This window comes from Scomber japonicus, chromosome 12 (genome assembly GCF_027409825.1).
Source record: "Scomber japonicus isolate fScoJap1 chromosome 12, fScoJap1.pri, whole genome shotgun sequence".
Taxonomy (NCBI): domain Eukaryota; kingdom Metazoa; phylum Chordata; class Actinopteri; order Scombriformes; family Scombridae; genus Scomber; species Scomber japonicus.
The window spans coordinates 15,501,365-15,522,173 of record NC_070589.1 but is presented as its reverse complement, the minus strand read 5'-3'; the positions used below and the strand labels follow the sequence as shown (position 1 = coordinate 15,522,173).

Here is a 20,809-nt window from a genome sequence, read left to right as displayed (position 1 = left end):
CAGGTGTACTGTGCATTATTTAATGATGGTAACTGGATTAATCACAACTTTATTCATGAATATGTGCCTCATGAGCACAATATAAACTAATGTAATTAAGATGTTAAAACTAGATTTAGACAAAGCCCCATCCACAAGGGCCCACATTAGCTGATTTTATGCTTGAGTGGTGCAAGTTCCCTGATCAGATTAATCAGATTACCAAAAACCAGTTGACCTGTAGAAAATCTGGGACTTTTGGGGTCCTTGGGGGTCTGGGCCCCCAGGGTGACTGGGTTGCTAGCTTTGACGGGTTTTCAATCTAGCCTTGCTTCATGGCTGTCTTGCACAGTAAGCTATAGCTATTTGACCACTTTTTACTTTGTACATTGATAATCTTCTGTATGTTGTTACTCATTGTCACATATTTGATGCTTTTTGGTAAAAACAGTTCCATGATCATCATTAGATTCATTCTTTCATTCATTGTCATTTAACAAGTACAAGTACATAATAATGAGATGCAGTTGGCATCTAACCAAAGTGCAATTTAAGCATAAAGTGCTGACGTGCATGATATAAATTACTATGAGCAGTTTACAGGATATACAAGATGTGGCTATATGGATGTGCAGTGATGCAGTATGTTATATAAAGTGATGTTGTAGTGAGTAAATAGTACAATTTGTTAGGGTTCATGGTGGATCATGATGAACACAGGCTCATCATATCAGCAATAAACCTGTGGTTGCTAGTTCAGGTGTCCATTGAATATTATGGAGACTGGTGAGTATTTTGTGTGATATGATGGTTTTGTTTTTATACAGTAGGTCCTTATTGTAACATGGTGTGTATATGTGTGTGTAGCTGTATTAGTGTGTGTTAGAAGGGGATGTTGCTGCTATACAGCCATGGGTCAACCCGAAGATCCCGGGGCCCCGGGTATAGTCGTGTTGCCTTGGCCCTTGGTGGTCAGTGGCTTACATGATGTGATCCGGTCGCCGAGGTGCGCATGCCCACTAAGAGGACGCAGCGGCTCCATGTGTGTTGAGGCGCATTATTTGGCAACAGACGCGGCAGCGGGGAGGGCCGAAAAAAAGAGGATATCCCCTGGATTTCAAAAAAGCAACGATTTATCGAGGTTAACTGCAGATTAAACATTCCTTGGTCGACCATCGGTGAAGAACGGGCGACAAAGCGACCGAGTAAGTTGACTGAGGTGAAGCTGAAGTTTTGTAGTAAGTGGATCGAGGGGAGCCTTTTATTCGGACTCGTCGAGAGGAGCCAGGTTTTCCTCCACCTATCTGTGACGATAAAGAAGCTGATGGGCTGTTGAAAAGTAACACTTCTCCGCAGAGCCAAAGGTTGAGCACTGCTGAAGGGGAGGAGGAGGAGGAGTAGGGGGGGAGACTCGCTCAGCCAAACATTTATTTCATTTTTACATTTTCTAAAGCCTGCCACCTTGTAAGTATGATCCCTGGACTTGGTGTTTGTCCGGTAGAAGTAACGCTAAACGAGGTGAGGATTAAAACGTGAACATCGCCAGCAGCGGCTCAGTCCGTTGGGCCGGTCGATGAAATTTATGAGTTCCGACTCGAAGGCTTTTCCTTGGGAGGGGACACCCAGGTAAACCGTCCCGGTGAGACACACACACAGCCTCACTTTTTTAGGGGCTGTATGTTGAAAGTTTGTGTCCCCTTTTATTGAGCTGATGCTTGTCCCGCATCGGTCGTGTATCCGGGCTCGGTTCTGGTGTCCGTGTTGACGAGCAGCTGGAGGACTTTGACTACTTTGACTGTCTCTTAAACGAGCCGTTGACGTAGAGAAACGAGCCGTTAATGTAACGACGTCCTCCGGCTCCGTTTGTTGTTTTTGTTTGTTTTTTTGTTTGTGCTATGGAGCTAATGTTAGCCCGCTAAGTAGTTACACGCTCACCTCCTCTGAGGCGGTGTCAATAATATAAAAAAAGCCGGCTAGTTGCACATGTATAGTGTGGGCTGGGTTTAGTTTTTTAAAGGGCCGACTTTTTTGGTTTGGTTGGTGTAACGTTATTGGGTGGTGTAACGTTAAATGGTGGACGCCGTTGCCCGCTCGTAAAGCCCCCGTGGCACCAGTGTTGGTTCTGCTATCTGGTAGCTAATCTTCCTACTTCTCTCTGTGACAACCGTAGTCTTCCTCCTCTTAAAGCTGAACACACACACATACACACACTCTCTGACACACCGCACACACTCCCTCTCTCAGCCAGACAGCACACACACACATACACACACATAGAGCCAGTTTGCAGCGCTTTCTTCGGGACAAAGCTGTGGCTCGGGATCTCTGCTTTAACACCGCCTTATACATTTTTCACTATTGTCTTTTTGTTCGGACGCCCTGTGATTAATTTAAAAGGTATTTAATAATTGAATATGACGGGAGCCGGTATATGTCTATGGTATGTTGACAAAACCACACGCAGCATTTCACCACCAGGCTATTCAACTTCAGCTGTGATAGTTTAACACTTTTATAACTGAAAGCTACAATTGTACTTTTGATGAAGTAGCATCGTCTTATTACATACTACCTAACATTATTAGAGAGGTTATATCTACTGTCATAATAATAACCATAAGTAAACGAATATTGTGGTCTACAACTTTGAATTTAAGTATGTTCATAATCAGTCTAATAAAAAAGTGATTAATGTAGTGAATGAATAAGTTATTGTAATGTTACAGACTACATGATTCTTTGGTTATTTTCATTATCGCTCAATCTCCTGATCATTTTCCATATTTTTTATCATTTAGTTTATAAACTTGTGACACATTTGCATTCAGTTTATCCAGTCTTGTTTTTGTCTGCTTAACAGTTTATATATGTGTATATGTGTGTGTGTGTGTGTGTGTGTGTGTGTGTGTATGTATATATATGTATATATATATATATATATGTATATGTATGTGTATATATATATATATATATATATATATATATATATATATATATATATATATATATATATATATATATGTGTATATATATATGTATATGTGTATATATATATATATATATATATATGTATATGTGTATATGTATATGTGTATATATATATATATATATATATATATATATGTATATATATATAATTGAAGGATAAAGAAAACAAACATTTTTGCTTCCCCCTCAAAATACTAGTTTATCAATATAGTTGATCAATGGATTGATTTATTTTCTGTCAATTTGTCAATCAACCCATCGTTGCTGCTCTACTTTTTGTCAAACATGCATATGTCACTCCGACCAGTAATCATTAGTTAATTAATAGTGCTGCAACACAACCACTTGAAGGTCCTGTGTGTGCCGTGTAGACTGGGGATAGCATGATGGTAAAGTGACCTGCCATTAGGAGACTTTATTGCCTCTTTGTAGGAGATCTGGAATGAACACTCAGTTGTTCATGTGGACAAAGGCCCTGTAAAGTGTTATTTGCATGTAAACAATCTGTTGCATGGTTGCATTGTTTATGAACTGTCACTGTGAACAAATGCAGGATGTCCTTAGTGAATGGAGTTGTTCAACGGCATAAAGAAGAGAGGAGAATGCTTTGCTTTGACACACCAGAACCAATGAACCACCCGTCACGACGGACACTGCTAAAATAGTGCATCTACAGCACGATGCATGACGTCCTGTCCACCTCGGAGCAATTGTATTCCCAGTATTGAAATTACAAGACTGAGCGAGTCAGAAACTGCTCTGAAGTTTCAGGATTGTTGTTCCAGTGACTGATCCAGAGTAGTTGTGTAATCGGCCACTGTTCTGGAAAGGGTCGTCTGCTGGCAACATTTTAAGCTGCTGCACATGACTGCCGGGTCACAGGGCAGCTGTTTGGTCAAGCTTTTATGACTTGATCAAATGTATAGGCCACAGTCTGCTCTCTAATTGCTCTTTTCTGCTCATTTGGTTTAGACAGCCATGTTAGCTGCTGCATATAGCTCTGACGTGTTCACAGCTTAAGTTTTTTTAATTGAGCAAATCATTGACCCGCGCAGGATAGCTTTGACTGTGACCAGCTCCAAAGCTAAACTGTTCAATTTACATAGGTGTTTCAAGTTTATATTGGCGGACACCATCTGTCTTATCATGTGTTATTTTGATTGAGGAAACCAGATAATTGATATGAATTTTATACTTCAGCAGCAGATTTACGTGGTAGTGCAGCTAATAGTTTGCACAGTTTTCTGAAAACTGCGTGCAGTGCAGAAATATGTTTTCACAGGGTAAAGGTCTATCAGTGGGTAAATAAAATGCTGTATGTGCAGCCCGACATCGATGATGGTTGAGAGTGAGTGTGCCAGCGTGAACGAAGGATGATTGAGTGACAGGTGGTGGACATGATCCGCGACTGACTAGATAAATAACCACCTCAGGGCAGAAAGCAAAGACACTCAGCAGAAAACAAGACAGGTGAAAATAAAGTGTAGATTCTGATGAGTGCCGCCCTGATAGTGGCAGCAACCTGATACCAGATTAAAGTGCCCACATTCTGCGTTGGTGAAAGCCACACTCGCCAAGAGTCAAGTACCTGTACAGTGCAACTTGATAATGTGACTGCGATCATTTGTGATTTAATTACACTGTTAATGTTAATGTGGGATTAAGTTTGATTATTGACTCAGAAAAACCCTTTTAAAAAGTCTTTGTACTGTACAGCTAATGTGCTACTGGGACCACAGTTGGTTAAGAGACGTGTTTAAAGCCTGATTAACTCTCATTAATTATCATATCCTAATGACATGATGATGATGATGATGATGATGAAATGCTTATTACAGGGTGAGCTGTGTGGTCATTTTGTTAATGTCGCCTGAATGATTATGAGAAAAATCATAATCCTGTTTATTTATCTGAATGATTATTGATTAAGTACTTATTGTCTAGTAGTTGTCGATGCACTTTGGCAACCTAACTTATCTTTTTTCACTGAAGCTATTTCACAAAACGGCAACAGCAGCTAGAAACTCTTTCTTTCATTGTGTTTGATAATTAAAGTTATACTTACATATCTAAACACCATTTAGTAATTTGGGCTTGGTGCAAATGTTTTATTTTTGTCCACCGGCCAGATAGCTGGTGAACGTTGAGATTTGACCAGCTGTTCAATATGTTATCATTGTTTTATTTTGGCTGGTGAGTGAAGCTGATCTACCAGCCATTTGCATATTTTACATTTGGCTGGTGCTAATTTTGTGCTCTGCTAGCGAGTGTAGCAGCAAGACTCATATGAAATATCTCCAAACGTATACATATAAGAGCTCAGTTCATCTCTGTCTACAGTTAAGATATGTATGGTCCATCTCAGTTGGTGTGTGTTTTTTTTTTTTAATCAAATACTAAATCGAAGATGGAATAGAAATGCAGGTATAATTTACTTCTTTTACACACTAAAGTCTAATGCTGGGTAGCGTGGCTTAAAATTGATAACGCAGTATGTACAGAACCAGTGAAATGTTTGGACACACTTTCTCATTTGGGTGAATAGGACGGTGTGTCCAAACTATTGACTGGTGCTGTATTTGTGTTACGGTTATGATGACGGCTCCACCGGCTAATACACAGTGAGTTGTACTGATGTTCGTGATGGCTCATGTGTCCGCTAGTGTGCTATTTGTACCCAATATACGGAAATGTCACCCACCCTGATTATGGACTCAAAAGCATGCATGGAAATGCATGTTGGTGAAGGTTGAAGAAAAGAGACTCAAGTTACCTTTTTATCCTGTCAAAATCAGTCCCAAAGTGTATCGATACTTGAGTTTTATAAGAAGAGATGGAAAGTTCTTAGTCTGTAAAAACTAGCTTAAGGACACTTCTCTACAAGCACCACCTCCTCACACTACAGTGAAGTCTTTAACAGTGTGTTAAATGCTTGTTGTAGGCTTGCCCTCTTATTTGAATAATCATCAGGATGATATTGTATAATGGGATCATTCTGACAATCATAGCATGAAACTCTGATGACCACAAATGACTGCGAACAGTACCGACTTGGACAGAGAAGTGTGTTATCCTGATGTGTGTGTTGGCGACCAGATGGTTAACTGTGTTTATGTAGCATGAGTTTGTTTTGTCAGACGTGTAAAGTTGAGTTTTCCTTTCGGTTTTAGTTGCATTCTGAGGTTTTGCACTGGTTGCATGCAATGTCAAGTTCTTGGGTGGGTAGGGGGTTTGATCCTGTGTGTGTGTGTGTGTGTGTGTGTGTGTGTGTGTGTGTGTGCGTGTGCTTGAAGGAAATGTGTGTAAACTGCCACGGAGATGAAATGTGAAACCTGTCAGCCATTCAGATCCCCCATTACAGGTCAGTGTCTGTATAGGGTTGTGGGGGGGGGGGGGGGGGTTCATGTGTGTTACTTTTGCCACAAGCATCAATTCACAGCTTTGTGCCTCCATCAGATTTGATCAAACCACCACAACACACACATATACACACACACACACACACACTGTATAATGGCCGTCAGTGTGGAAGCCCTGTGTCTGTTCCGGCACCTGAAGGGTTAAAACTAGCTTCGGCTTCTCTCTCAGTCATACACACACACTCACACACACACACACACACGTACACACACTAGCCAACCGGTTTAAACCGGTTCTCAGGAAAAGTGCTTTGTGTGTCCCACTGAATCCTGGGAAGGGTCATGTCATGTGTGTCTCAGTGATGTAAGAGTATATTAAAAAAAACTTAGTCGGCTCTGTTATCAGATGATTGGTCTGCATGCTGCGTTGTGACTGTGTGTGTGTTGTATAGGTACATCATGGGCACACTGAGTCTGCTTTATGCTCGCCACCATAACCTCCCTAAGAACAGGAAGGAGAGGAGGGGGGGAGGGGGGGGGGTCGGAGTGTGTCACATAGAAATACCCAGGTTGTAAGGGTTAATTGTTGTCCCCCCCACACCACCACCACCACTACCCCAAACCCCTCCTAAAACCACAGCTTCCTGTAGTGCGTTGCTAGGAAGACAGAGGGCCTTAGCACACTTGGCAGGATTGGGTCGCTGAATGTGACTGAACGGTGTTTCGTGTTTGCGGTCAGCCAGTAAAAATTGACGGATCCAAGTGTGACTGTCACTTTCTGTTTGAGACTGTGTGAACTTTGAGCTGACGTCATCTTCCTGCTGATCGCCGTATGGGTCGGCACGTGTTTGTCTTTAACTAACCCTGATAGTGACCAGGGTCATTTCAACGGGTTTGGAGCACATACATGTTAGAGTCCCGATCTTTATCTTACTGGATTTACAGATATGACGTTCATATAGTTTCTGATAATCTGTTCATCTGTATCTTTTCTCCTCTGACTTGAGTTACTTCAACAGTTGGGGATGAACACACTTTGGGTCTGTCTGTCTGAAAATGACACAATTTAGGATGTGTTGTATTACAGAAGTTTGTCTGTCACATCAGCTGGCATGATGTTTTTGTATTTACCGTCACCGCCAAGAAACACGAGCTGAAGACACTCCTGCACTCAACACAGAGAATGATTAGAAACCTGAATATAGTTTTACATGCCACACGATCCTGTTTCCATCGGAGGACTCCAGCTGGCATATCTCAAAACCAGGATCAGGGTTTTCTGTACATGTTTTATACTGAACATTTCACTGCTTTTACTTTCAAGTGCAAAGCCTCATCATATGTGCATAAGAAACGATTTTCGATGTGTCGTTCTGACCGATCACTAAAAACGGGATGATAAAAGTCAGTAGAGAAATACAGTGAAGTTTCCAGTTTGAGTTTGAAAAGGTTTCAGTGGGTTGTTATCTAACCCTAAAAGTAAGCTTGTCCTGATCTGTGTGATCTATCGTCTCCTGTGTCTCCTCTCTAAATTCTGAGCGGACACTGAGAGATTCACAACAGCTACTGTGCGGATAATGTGTGCCTGTATGTACCACGTACCGATGCACATCTGTGAGCGCACACTGCAACGTCTCATCTGTCTGACGGGACGAGCAGCTGTACGTCTCCACTACTGCCGGCATGTCAACATCTGGTAGGAGATCAGACGGTAATGGATCCGGTATTCCTCGGTGCCTGACGCAGAGAAAGAAAGATTATGTAAAAGGCAAAAATCTTTTAGTGTGTAAAGATATGAAGGAAAAAAAACATTTGACTTGCACATATAAATTACTGAACTACTTCATGGGTCATAATGAGTATTTTTTTTAAATCACGCTCCAGTTAATTTCAGATATTCCCCGAGTCCCTTTCAAGTCTGAATTGAGTACAAAGTTGCTGTGTTGTTCCAGCTGTTGAAATGTATCGGTGCACATTTTGACAATTGAACATTCACTCCATCTTCTTTTTTCAGTTTTGTTTTGTGGTTTAGATTGAAATGTAGATAACTGAATGTTTTGGATTTAAACTTGCGTTAACATCGTAGTCATCTAACCATAATAATCCAACTTGTTTTGTCTGGCAGCTGTTTTTATTCATCCTGCGTCCCCAGCTGATGATTCAAGGTCAGTTTTGTCTACCAAACTTCTGAATGATGACTTCCCAATCACCTTTTACAAGGAGTAAAACTTAAATTATTACTGGGTAACTACTCCGCACTGTAGGTTTGTCAGATCGCGTTAACATTACAATAAATCCACTCAGAAGATTCAGTGCAGCTGTGAAGGTCTAAATGACTATAATAAAACAGCATTTTGAGCCAAATTTATAACGTCGCTAACAAACATGAATTAACTTCATACCTTCCTTCCTCGGTTACTGACAGCGATTCAAAACAAGAGACTTTAGATGAGCGGGTCCACGGACAGTTTTTAGCTGCTTTCAGCTCTTCTACTTCAACTTTCAGGGTTTCAACTTCATTATCAACTGAAACTGCAACTCTAGTCCAACATTTCACATACAGCTGCAAATTCAGAGCATGTTCAATTACGTCACCTGACACTTAAATTATTTTCAGAACATGCCTGAACTTCAACATTGTCATCAGTACTAGCGTCTGGCAGTTCAGCTGCTTGTAGGCCAACGTGCTCGGGTGCCACGCTGAGACGTTGGTGTACTTCTACACTAGGTCGAACGTTTCTCTTTCTTTCTGTTTTCATTTCGGGCCTCCAGACTGCAATTTAATCTAACAAAGTACTTCTTCAACAGGCAGGTCCACATGTTGAGATTTGGAGGGTGTGAATGTCCTCTGTGATCAACGGTTACCCATAATACCCATCGCTGACATTTCCACTGCTTTCAACAATTAAGATTTTAAGATGATTGTTTACAGAAATAAAAGTTTGCCTGTTTTTTTAGATGATTGATAATGCAGGCTCGCCTCCTTGAGACTGATCTATTTATTTAGTCAGTTCCTAATTTTGTCACTATTTCTGCCAGCTGTGGTTTGGGTGGAACGCTTGGCTGTTGTGATGAGATGTGATGAGATGTGATGCGTTTATTCAACGCTGGTACTGGCGAAGGCTTACATAATGAACATCTGTACTTGTTGGATTTGACCTGTAACTTTGATCCTGTTTGAATATCCAACAACCCAAATAATGAAGTTATTCATTCATTCCTTGTATGTGCAGGGGATGTCTGAGGAGGCGGTCCGCCAGACTCGTAGCCAGAAGAGGGCGTTGGAGAGGGACACTACTCCCCTGTCCGCAGAACCCTCCAATTCTGACAATGAAAGCAAAAAGCCTAAATTGGACCCATCTGAACCTTCAGAACAGGAACAAACTAGTCCTAAACCTGACCCCGTACTGGCAGAGGACAGTCAGAGCCAGGCTGGGTCGGGATCAGAGAAGGAGCAGGAGCAGACTCGGCCGGCCTTACCTTTAGTGTCACCTTTGGTCTCTGAGCAGGATGATCTGAAGCGGAGCCAGACAAAGCAGGTTGAATGCAGCTCAGACAATCGGACTGACTGCAATGACAGAACCAGCAGCGGAGTGAAGACGGAGCAGACTCTGGATACAAAGAGCCAGGTCCGACTGACAGAGCCCAAGGCGACCGAGGGCATGCTGGCTGCAGGCGAGGTGAAGGCCACCATTAAAGTGGAAGTCCAGACGGGAGAGCAGCCTGTGGACATGAGCACTTCCAGAGGGTGAGAAACAGTTTGTAGTGAACTCTCTCCAGCTGTGAAAACCACATAAAGTACCTGTCAGACAAGTGATGGTGTGAATATAGTTTTTATGACTTGCAGGCTTCTTTTTTTATTACAAAACCCTCTTGGGATTATTGTTAAAAAAAAAAAAAAAAAAGAGGTAAGATAAATCTTAAGAGGCTAAAAATGATAAAAGTTACATTCAAGGCTGATAATGTTCTTAAAATGAGAGTCTGGGAGAGAGGGGGGTGGGGGGAGGGGGGGTCTGTGCTCAGAGCTGATGTTTAACTTTATCCTTTGGTCTACCTCCATTTTCCCCCCACTCACCACCTGAACCCTAAAAACTCCCCTCACACAAAATGAAGCTGTGTGTCACAAACCGGTTCCAGCCGGTTGTTGCCATGGTTTCCACAGTGGAAGGAGCAGCGAGGGGAGGGGTGGGGGGTGTGGGGTGGGAGGAAAAGTGAGTGTGTCACGTGATGATGACTTTGAGGTCATGTGACTTCTTTGGAAGAGTAGTGATTAATCCACAGGAAGTGATGATGGCGCTAAGCCCTGAGGAGAGACTAATGCGCACATACACACACACACACACACACACACAAGGAGGACGGCCAGGAAAGACAGGCCTCATGATGTCATTCGTTGACTTTAATGACTCTTTATGCTCCAAAGAAATGTATAATCTGTGTAATCGCAAGTCCATCCTTGTTTTATGGAGGAACATTACTCATTTTCTTCAGTTTTTCAGCACCACTAGTCAAAAAAATGTAGGTCGTTAGCTTGCATGTAGCCTGCGGTTAAACTAGTCACTTTTCAAGTTCACGTCAATCCAAACTGTCCCTCCTCCTTCCAAGATCCTTGTTGTTCTTTGTATGACGTATGTAGCCGTATACAGATCACCCCCAATTGCCTCAGAAGCCTATTATGCTCTGCCACAATATCCTGTTTCAACAGGAAATTCGTGCTCTCAAACAGCCATTTCATTGTGACTTTAAGACCTTTACTGCAGCTTTAAGTCCCACCTTGCCCCTCCTTGGCGTTTATGACTGCTCCCCTGTTGTTGAAATCACATCAAGATGAAGTGACGCTGCCTAAAGACGTCTGGACTTGCAAGATTACAGTGGATCAGATCAACAGACGGTCATAAATTATAATTTGGGCTGCGAGTTGAGTTGTACCTAACTTTTTCTTAAAATGGCCTACAGCTACCATCGTGGACAAAAGTAAAAAATATTTGATAATTTTGAACAAACAAACGAGATTATATATTATTATTATTATTATTATTATTACATATATATCCTCAAAGTCAGAAAATAATAACCTTTAGTAATATCTTATTTATTTATATTTAGGTGTAGATGATATGAAACGAATAAATGCAATAATTCAAAACTATCAAATATTCAATGAGATGGATGAGAATGGATGATAAAAGAAGATAAAGTCACTCCAGGCCATGTGATGCCATCCACAACATTTTGTCTGCATCTGCTTCGAGTGTCAACTAATCATAGCCTATAATAGCACCTTATTTTTACTTTGGTGTACATTAAATCATTATATAATCATTCCAAACAATCAAAACACTCAGTGATAAATGCATCTTCAAAGAAGAAAAATTAACTTCAAGTCAATTTTCTAACAAATATGTGATCCACATTTTTCTCTGTCTGCTTCCCGAGTCAACATCTAGAGTCTAACAAAACAGATCCTTCATTGGATAATTCTCTGCAAACTTGTATGGAAAAAAATCACTGAAATTATACCGACTCTCTGGCAGAGCTAGATACTGCTGTTTACAGCTGTTTACTGACAGTGATTATGTCATTTCATGGAAAAAAAGACCTCACAATGTCTTTGTTGCTTTTCACGATGCATGGTGGGTCAGGGTCCCTCTCACTACGCTCTTCTGGGTTCCATAACATAATAAAGAAGGGGAGCCATTTTATCGATCTACAAGTGGAAACTGGGTGAAAATTTTTATGATGTATATTTCCAGTTCAACTTAAAGTTACTTAAATCTACAAAACAAAGCTCATTACTTTTTTTTCCCTTTTCGATATACTGGAAATCATTTTAAAATGACGGGCGCTCTAGGGAGCTATATTGAAATATAGAACAGGTGCTGCAGGGCACTAGAGGAATAACCCTGTTTTGTGTTCCCAACATGCAGCATCTGTGATGAGTTTAAAATGTACTGAAAAATTCATTTGATTGTCATCCTCCTTTTTGTGTGCAGCAGTATAAAAAGGGAGAAGCGCCCTCCGTCCCCTGACGACGACGATGTCATCATCCTGTCAGATAATGACTCGCCCAGTCCGCCGATGAATGGCCTGAGCCACTTCAAGGAGCTGGACACAGATCTGCTCATGGTGAGACACTCAAACACAAAGCTACGTGTCATACTGCTGTACTCCTGAGACTCTGAACTATTATTTCGTACTTTCAAAGATTTTCCACCACTGAGCGACTTAAAATGAACGAGCAGTTTAAACATTTGGAGACTCACGTTGACAGGATGCATGACTGTTAATTGACATGATTGGACCTGTTGAGGCATTTCAGTCACTGGGCTGGGGTTTTCATGGTACGAGTAGTCTAAGTGATGTTGTGATCTGTTGAGTGTAGAAATGCAGCCCAGCGGAGAGGGAGCGCATCATTAAGCAGCTGAAGGAGGAGCTGAGACTGGAGGAAGCCAAGCTGGTGCTGTTGAAGAAACTCAGACAGAGCCAGATACAGAGGGACACTCTCCAGAAGGTAAATAACACCTATAACCCACATTAACACAAAGTCACACATAGAGTCTCAAAACCCCCCCCAAATCCAAACTGCTTCTTTGTGTAACATTTTGCACCGCTTCTCTTTCTCAGCCCTCAGGTCTGTCTGGCGCCTCTGCTCCTCCTCCTCTAATCCGCGGCACAATTGCAGGCAACAAAGGCTCACAGCAGGTTAATAATCTAATAACACACATGCATTTGTGCCCACACGGAGCATGTCAGTGTGATAACACCTTCATACTGTTACTGATGGTGTTTTCCTTTCTCAGATTTTGACTGGCAGGAGTTCGGGCACAGTTATCCCTCCACCACTGGTGCGAGGAGGGCAGCAGGTGTCGTCTAAACATGGCTCCCAGATCATCATGCCGCCTCTGGTCAGAGGGGCACAGGTGAGTCATCGCAAAATGTTATTATTAGCATGCCAAGATATTAATATGTCATGTTTCATATATTTAAATCTTTGGCAGGGCAATGATAGCTGCAGATACTCTGACTTATCGCTGTCTTTCACTCTCTGAGACAAACTGCAGGGAAATGATTTCACTTAAATTTAGGACTTATCTGTTTGTGTCTGTGTCTGTGTGTGTGTGTGTGTGTGTGTGTGTGTGTGTGTGTGTGTGTGTGCGCGTGTGTGTGCGTGCGCGCCCCTTTGCCTTGGTGCTTGTGATGTCCCTCCCTTGGTCTCCACTACCTGTGTCCGCGTTGCCCCTCTGTGTCGTCCCTCTCATTGTCTTGTTTAGCCCATCTCTGTATCTTCACAGCAGATCCAGGCTCTCCGCCAGCAACAGCAGCAGCAGCAGTTGGTGGCCTCAGGAGGCGGAAGCTCAGGACCCCCTCCTCTGCTGATGGGCCCCAGGACCTCAGCCCCTACAGCCCAGGGCCAGAGAGGCATGATCCAATCAGGCCTCATCAGAGTAAGCAGTAGTATTAATACATTGGGCAGTGCTGCACAAGTGCTCCCAAGTGGTGGAAAAATACTGAAATATCCTCTTCAAGTGGAGGAGTTTTATTTTTATGCAGGTAGAAGTACTGGTGTTCAGATTGAAACACAAAACTAAATAAATAAAATTTCATTTGTATTATAGTTTAAAGTTGTTCATGGGATTCTTATAATATCACATATTTAAGTCCAGAGGTGGAACAAGTATTCAGATGATCCTTTACTTAAGTAAAAGTACCAATACAGCAGTGTAAAAATCTACAAAGTGTAACGCTGTCAAATAAATGTAGTGAGGTGGGAATATAAAGTAGCATGAAATGGAAATACTCAAAGTACAAGTACCTCATAATTGTACTTCAGTGCAAGACTTGAGTAAATGTACTTTAATTACTTTCCAAACTGTTTCATTCCACATTTACACATCTTTGACATCTTTAAAATACACTTACAGACACATACACAAACTATCATAATAACAATTACTCCCATACTTGATTAACATTTTGCAATTCAAATTTGCCAAATGACCATATTTTCTTTGATGGAGGAGGTGTGAGAAAGGTAGAACTGCAACGATTGGCCACAAGTTTTAGTCATATGTTTAAACCAAAATGCCACATATTTTATGGTTGCAATGTCTCAGACTTTGAAGCTCTTATGTGTCCTACATGATAGAAACCATTTATCTGACTTGTGGACTGTTGGTCACACTAAGACATGTGAAGATGTTACAATGAGCTCTAAGAAATAATATGAATGAGAGAAACAAAACGTTTGATCCTTTTACTTTTCTACCGGTGTTGGAAGAAAACACAGGCGTCGTCCATCTATGTGCGCCATTTATTTGCAAATTATATGTTTTTGAATTGAGGGAGGCGAGTAAAAAGACCCTCCTTATTAAACTCACAGACAGGTTACGACTTCTATGACTAGCGTTTATTTGTCCACAGAGGATGACTTGCTGTCATAAAGGCTGAAAGCTGATACTGAGCACGTCTGTCCGTAGTCAAAGTGAGATGAGATATTTGTGATGTGATATTTACCAACGTTACAACACCGCACACGGACACGGTGTTTTCACACCTGCACTATTTAGACCGGTTAGTCCAGTTTGTTTTCTCCCTTGGTGTGGTTCGTTTGGGTGGGTCCGGACCAAAACAGACCCTTGTGGGGAGGTGGACTTGGTCCGGTTCCAGGCCAACTCTGGAGCAGTTGGTTTGTAGTGAAAATGTGATCCGACTACTAGACGTACTCTGCAGGCAGGTGTGCTTTGAATACGGGGGAGTGAAAGGTGTCACATGTTGTAGCGCTGCAGTCTGGCTCGTTTGGACATTTCTCTGCGACAAGAAACTGAAACCTACGGAGCCCGTAAAGGGACATGGGGGAAATAAAAATAATTAAATGTTTCTGGTGAGCACACGAGAAAGTATCTTGTATCTCAGAAAGTATTGCATGCGCGCATGATGTCTGAAAGAAGAGACATTATTGATGGGTTCCCAATCCTACCATTTTTTGTGTAGGCTATTATTTTGTCATTATTAAGGCAAAAGAACTCAATTTATGTCTATCGACATTATAATGAATAGGATATAGGCTTAATATTAGTTTACATCCAGCGTGCTGCTTGGACTTCATCTGCTGCACGGCTGCTACCACAATTATGAAATGCTAAGTTTATTGTCTCTGACTGTGACCCTCATAAAAGTAATATTTTACAAATCTGCATATAAACTAACGAAATTCGTTAAACTTACTTTTACTGGAGTAAAGAGTTGAATCAGTACGTCTGCTTTTACTAGTCTTTTTTACACAAGTATCAGTAGTACTGCATACTACACAGGCATGACTCAGAAGAACAAGCTTGAACTTTTCAATCATAGTGTGTTGTGTTAATTGATCTGCTGTGTTGTGTTTTACCGGCGCATAGCACGCAGACACACACCTGTGCATGTTTTATGAGAGTAATGAGAGTGTCTGTCTATGTTTTAGTGAATATATGTCACCAATGTTCTGTATTTTTTTATTTTTAAATAACAATATTTTTCCCGGTTCCGGTCATTAAATTTCTCAGGAATCGGGAAATGGTTTTGATTGGATTTCCCGGGAATTCCCTTCCTGGGATTAAACTCTAATGAGCACAGTACACAACACGCAACGCATGTGTTGGGGAGGCAACCGTGTTTGAGTAGCTACACTTTTAGTTTGTTGACACTTTCAGGAATATGTAGCATTTGGAGGAAAGAGAATAAATCCACTTCTGCTGCCATTCTTTGAGCAGCGTTGAGGCTTAAGCACAGGAGGCACAACTACCCTTAATTATGCTACCTTCTGCTCGTGAGCACAATGTTTCTTGTCCTCACGAGAAAAGTATCTCTTGCTCACGAGAAACATTTCTGGTGAGCACGAGAAACCAAAGTCTTTTTTCTTTTCTTTTTTTTAACATTTCCCTTTTACGGGCTGCGTAGAAACCAGAGTTTACAAACTCATAAAGTGATTTGGACCAGAATAAATGTCTACAGGTGTGAAAACATTTTATCATCATGTTTTGTTTGTCTAAGGACCGCCAGGAGTCACGGAGGCTGTATTAGCTTTCATACAAAGTAACTGGGGACTTGACTTGTTTAACGCTTAAAAATCCTTTTAGATTCACATTTAATACAGATTAAATACACTTACCTTTGTGACAAAGTGATAGTCTACAGAGTAACATTGTGGGTCCAACTGCTGACCTCCAGACAGACCAGCCAATCAGAAATGACCTCTTATCTTAGTGCGTAATCAAACTTACTCAGTATTTTCTCCTCCTGGTTTAAGCTTTCTGTAAACATGACACAGTCATACATAACCAACTTTTTTCGTAGATATGATGGGCAAAAAGTGAAGGTAACGTTACAGTGTGGAACATCGTAAAGCTACTGACTAAAGACGTGACTTTGCTAGTTGTCTGGTTGACGGAGCAGGTGGTTAGCTAACTTAGGTAGCATTAGATAGCAGCGTGACCATGCGTTATAACCTGAGATGATTTTAATGCTTACTATTTCATAAAGAGTTGCCATATAATTCACATGAAGGCATACTTCATCATAACTTATGATTAGACACGACGGGAAGCTGCACTAAAAACAGCACTGGGTCATAGATGTAAATGTATTATAACCTATAATAATCAAATAGTGATTCTTACTTAGTGATATATTTATGCCTGGCAGTATCATGCTTTTTAAACTTCACAACATCTTGAAATAGGAACCAATTTGATCTTTAAGCACTTTGGTTTTATTGTATTTGTTGTATTGATTTACAGCCAATTGTTATTTAATATATTGCTCTCAAACAATCAAATATATTTAGTTTGTGATTGAACATCTCAGTTGTGCTTATGTTTGTGTTTCTTCCTTTCTTTGTTTGTTTTTGAAAGGCCTCACCATCCAGTTTGAAGGGCTCCTCAGGAAGCAGCGGAGTGTCTTCACTGAACGACTCTCCAGCAAGCCGCCAAGCTGCAGCAAAACTTGCCCTGCGGAAACAACTGGAGAAGACCCTCCTGGAGATTCCACCACCCAAGCCCCCTGCCCCGGAGTTTAACTTCTTGCCCTCAGCAGCCAATAATGAATTCATCTACCTGGTGGGACTGGAAGAAGTGGTACAGAATCTGCTGGATACCATCCACAGAGGTGTGTTGGTTTTATGTGTTGGTGACATTTGTTTAGATGTTAGGTCTGCTTCTAACAAGTGAGAGTAGCTGGTCTGCTAATTTGTAATGACTCAAAATACTGATCATACAGAATCCCCACTACCACAGTATCTATCTGTCCACCTGCATCTACTTTTTTCTAATTGTTATCTTTCAGCAGGCCATACAAATATAACTGAAAAAATTACTACATTAATGGATTGCCAACTATATTGATAATTGATTATTAAAACTTCTAAATTATGAGGATTTGCTACTTGTATTTTTTCTACATGAAAGGAAATTGAAAATCTGTAGGTTTACACTTTTAAGACACAGTTGGAAATTAGGAAGTTGTGATGGGCATTGCTATTTTATTTTACTACTGTTTTTTCGACATTTTATACACCAAACAACTGGATTTATGGATTGTCTACCTCTGTCAGTTTCTTCTAATGATCACTTTGACACCATACTAACACCTTCTGTCTGTTTTGAATCAATGCCTATTGGTTTCTCATCTCTCTCTATCCAGGAAAGACAGGTGTAGCACTGTCCAAGTCCATAGCCAGAGAACCCTTCATCTGCACCCAGTGTAATACTGACTTCACCTGCCGGTGGAGGCAGGACAAGACTAAAGTCCTCTGTGAAGACTGCATGTCATCCAATCAGAAAAAGTCTTTGAAAGCTGAGCACACCAACAGGTTGAAAGCTGCGTTTGTCAAAGCGCTGCAACAAGAGCAGGAAATAGAGCAGCGTATCCTTCAGCAGACGGCCTCGTCAGTCTCCCACAGTAGCTCTTCGTCTCTGAAGGCAGAGCAGTTGGTGTCTCAGCAGCTGAAGCAGGCTCATGCCAGAGCGTCTTCCCTCCAGCACCACCACCAGGCCAGCCGAGGAGCCAACATTGTTCACCATCACTCCAGCAAGCAGGTTGGTGTTAGGTTTTTTTAAGTGAAAGATTTGTGCAGCTGTTGGAACTGTAACTTAAACTGCTCTCTGTGTCTCTTGCCTCCCCTCAGAGCCAGCTGTCCCATGGCAGTGTCTCATCACTCGGGGTGAGGGGCGTCCCCCACTCCTTTTCTTCCTCCTCCCAGCTGCAGAGTGCAGTGGCGGCCGCGGCTTTGGTCAGCCGGCCAGGTAAGCACGCCCATGTTTCCCACCGCTCTGTCCAGAGTTCAAAGGTGAGCAGCAGTGGGATCGGCGGCGGCAGGAATGTCAGCGGAGGTAGTGCCTCATCCACTGCATGGAAGAAGCAGAGCAGCAGCAACACAGGTAGACTCACATGACTCACATAGCAGCCCGACTCTGGCGCCTGACATCTGCTCTTTCAAATTCCTGTCTGGTCCAAAAGCAATCCTTGACGATTTGATCTACATTCTACAAGTGTTAGGAAATCTTTGCAGCGGTTGCTACGTAGTATAATCTCACACACTTCCGAAAAAATGAAATACAGTTAAAACATATCCAGGAGGAAATGTTTTCGGACAAGGCAGACCCACTCTCCAATTCTCTCCCTGCCAATGATTTCAATCTTCCTACTGTAATCCCTCAGTTTGGTGGTGTAGTATTTTTTCCTGGGTGTCATTACAGTATAAGTAGAAATTCTGTAATTTCTCCTTTTGTGTTTGTCAGTGTGTTGTGGGGACACGGGTAGCTAACATATTCAGGTGTTTCAGCAAATCATACTACATTTCCCCTGTTCAACTCTGAAAGCATTAAACTAATAGCAGGCAGCCTGCTCCGTTCCCTGACCTAGTGCTCTGTTGCATGTTCACAGGAGTGACTATGGCCTACGTCAACCCCAGCCTGACAGGTCACAAGACATCAGCCACCGTCGACGCTCGCCAGAGGGAGTACCTGCTGGACATGATCCCCTCTCGCTCATCGATCTCGCAGACAGCAAACACATGGAAATAATTGAAACAATACTCAACTATTCATTATTAGTTTTTTGTCCAGGTTTCCTCAGCTCCAATATTACAGTCAACAGCACCCCCTGGATGACTGTTAAGAAAATGCAATCTGTCAAAGTGAAGAAGCATTCCTTCCATACCTTTGTATGATTGTTGTTTTAGTTTTCTTCTTTTCTGTTGTTTATTTTAAGGTTTGCTGTTCTTTGGTAATTGTGCAGAAACCATTTTGATTTGATTGGGGCAAAAAAAAAAAATACTTGACTTCCCCTGGGTACTTCTGTCCTCCAGACTGGGTAGTTAAATGATGCCGTGATAAGAGTTTATGTCTGCATTGAGTACTTTGGTAAGAATGAGTACTCTGTTTTTGGGCACATGTGCCCCTTTTGCCATGATGTGGGTCAAACTGACCCAACTTATTGACACTTGAATGGTTATAGTCATACCCAAGAGTTCACATTCAACAACGTACACATTTATTTTAAGCAGAAACAAGATAACTGAGTTGTAAAATGTTCAGTACATCACCCTTGTAGTTAAAGGTTTGAATTTATTTTGTATTTACAGTAAGTTATTTTGTTGTTTTTTTTGTTTCTTTTTTCTCTTTTGGACTGATGTTAAAAATCACTCTGTATATTGTGGTTTCCACAAATGAAGAGTTTATTCTAGCTTTGTTTTTGTTTTTTTTTCTGTTTAACAGCATGCCTACCCTTACCCTCTGTTCATTTTGCACCTTAGCTAAAGAAGCATGGTGTTGTCGTTTAATTCATCTGTAATTACCATCTGTAATTTGCTCATTTTATATTAATGTCAACATTGTAAGATTATTTTGAGTATTATGTCATCGCTGAGAAAATGCAAAAACTCTGACAGAGCTGATCTCGCCTCCAGTTTGTTCAACAATAATCCATCAAACATGCAGCATTTACGGAGCCCTGAATCAGTTCTTAAAGGAATGATCTCCTCAGCCACAAAGACCCTGGAATGCACAAGACCAACTTTTATCTTGCACCTCGTCATCATATTGCATAATTTCTCTGCAACCTGATCTTAACTGCATTGTACAAACTTATGTTCAAATTTATTTGGTTTACTTTTTTCCTAGCTCCTAAAGAAATAATAAAAATATACATTTTAAACACTCATTGTCATTTGTTCTGTGTAGATCAGATCTAGGATGATGGCATCTTCATCACTCTGACTTCCTCGTGATCAGGACAAGGATTGTTAGATGTATACCTCAATATTTGCTGTTTCATCTTGATGAATTTTAACCAGTGCAGTGAAGTTACTCCTCCAGTGCATTGGACTGAAGTCAAAGAAAACTGAGTCACAAGAGGAGAGTGGAAATATCAGTGTCCACAGGCTGATATGAAAACATGAGCAGTAGAGATTGAATACAGGAAAGGTGAGTTAGTTAGATCCGTCTTCA

At 41.4% G+C, this 20,809-nt stretch overlaps 1 protein-coding gene across 8 annotated transcripts; it reads left to right on the top strand.

Moving 5' to 3' along the window:
- The first annotated feature begins 1,055 nt into the window (after window positions 1-1,055).
- On the top strand, window positions 1,056-20,516 carry LOC128368983 (transcriptional repressor p66-alpha-like). Of its 8 annotated transcripts, none has more exons than XM_053329922.1 (11): window positions 1,056-1,184; window positions 9,560-10,074; window positions 12,320-12,452; window positions 12,709-12,837; window positions 12,951-13,028; window positions 13,127-13,246; window positions 13,619-13,771; window positions 17,216-17,468; window positions 18,003-18,397; window positions 18,487-18,739; window positions 19,245-20,516. In XM_053329922.1, exons 2-11 carry the CDS (start codon window positions 9,563-9,565, stop codon window positions 19,382-19,384), a joined length of 2,166 nt encoding a protein of 721 aa, XP_053185897.1. In that variant the 5' UTR covers window positions 1,056-1,184; window positions 9,560-9,562; the 3' UTR covers window positions 19,385-20,516. The 8 variants fall into 8 exon arrangements, with proteins under 8 accessions (XP_053185897.1, XP_053185898.1, XP_053185901.1 ...); XM_053329923.1 differs by lacking the exon at window positions 1,056-1,184 and adding an exon at window positions 1,283-1,443; XM_053329926.1 differs by lacking the exon at window positions 1,056-1,184 and adding an exon at window positions 1,459-1,605 and having other exon boundaries at window positions 12,323-12,452.
- The last annotated feature ends 293 nt before the right edge of the window (window positions 20,517-20,809 follow it).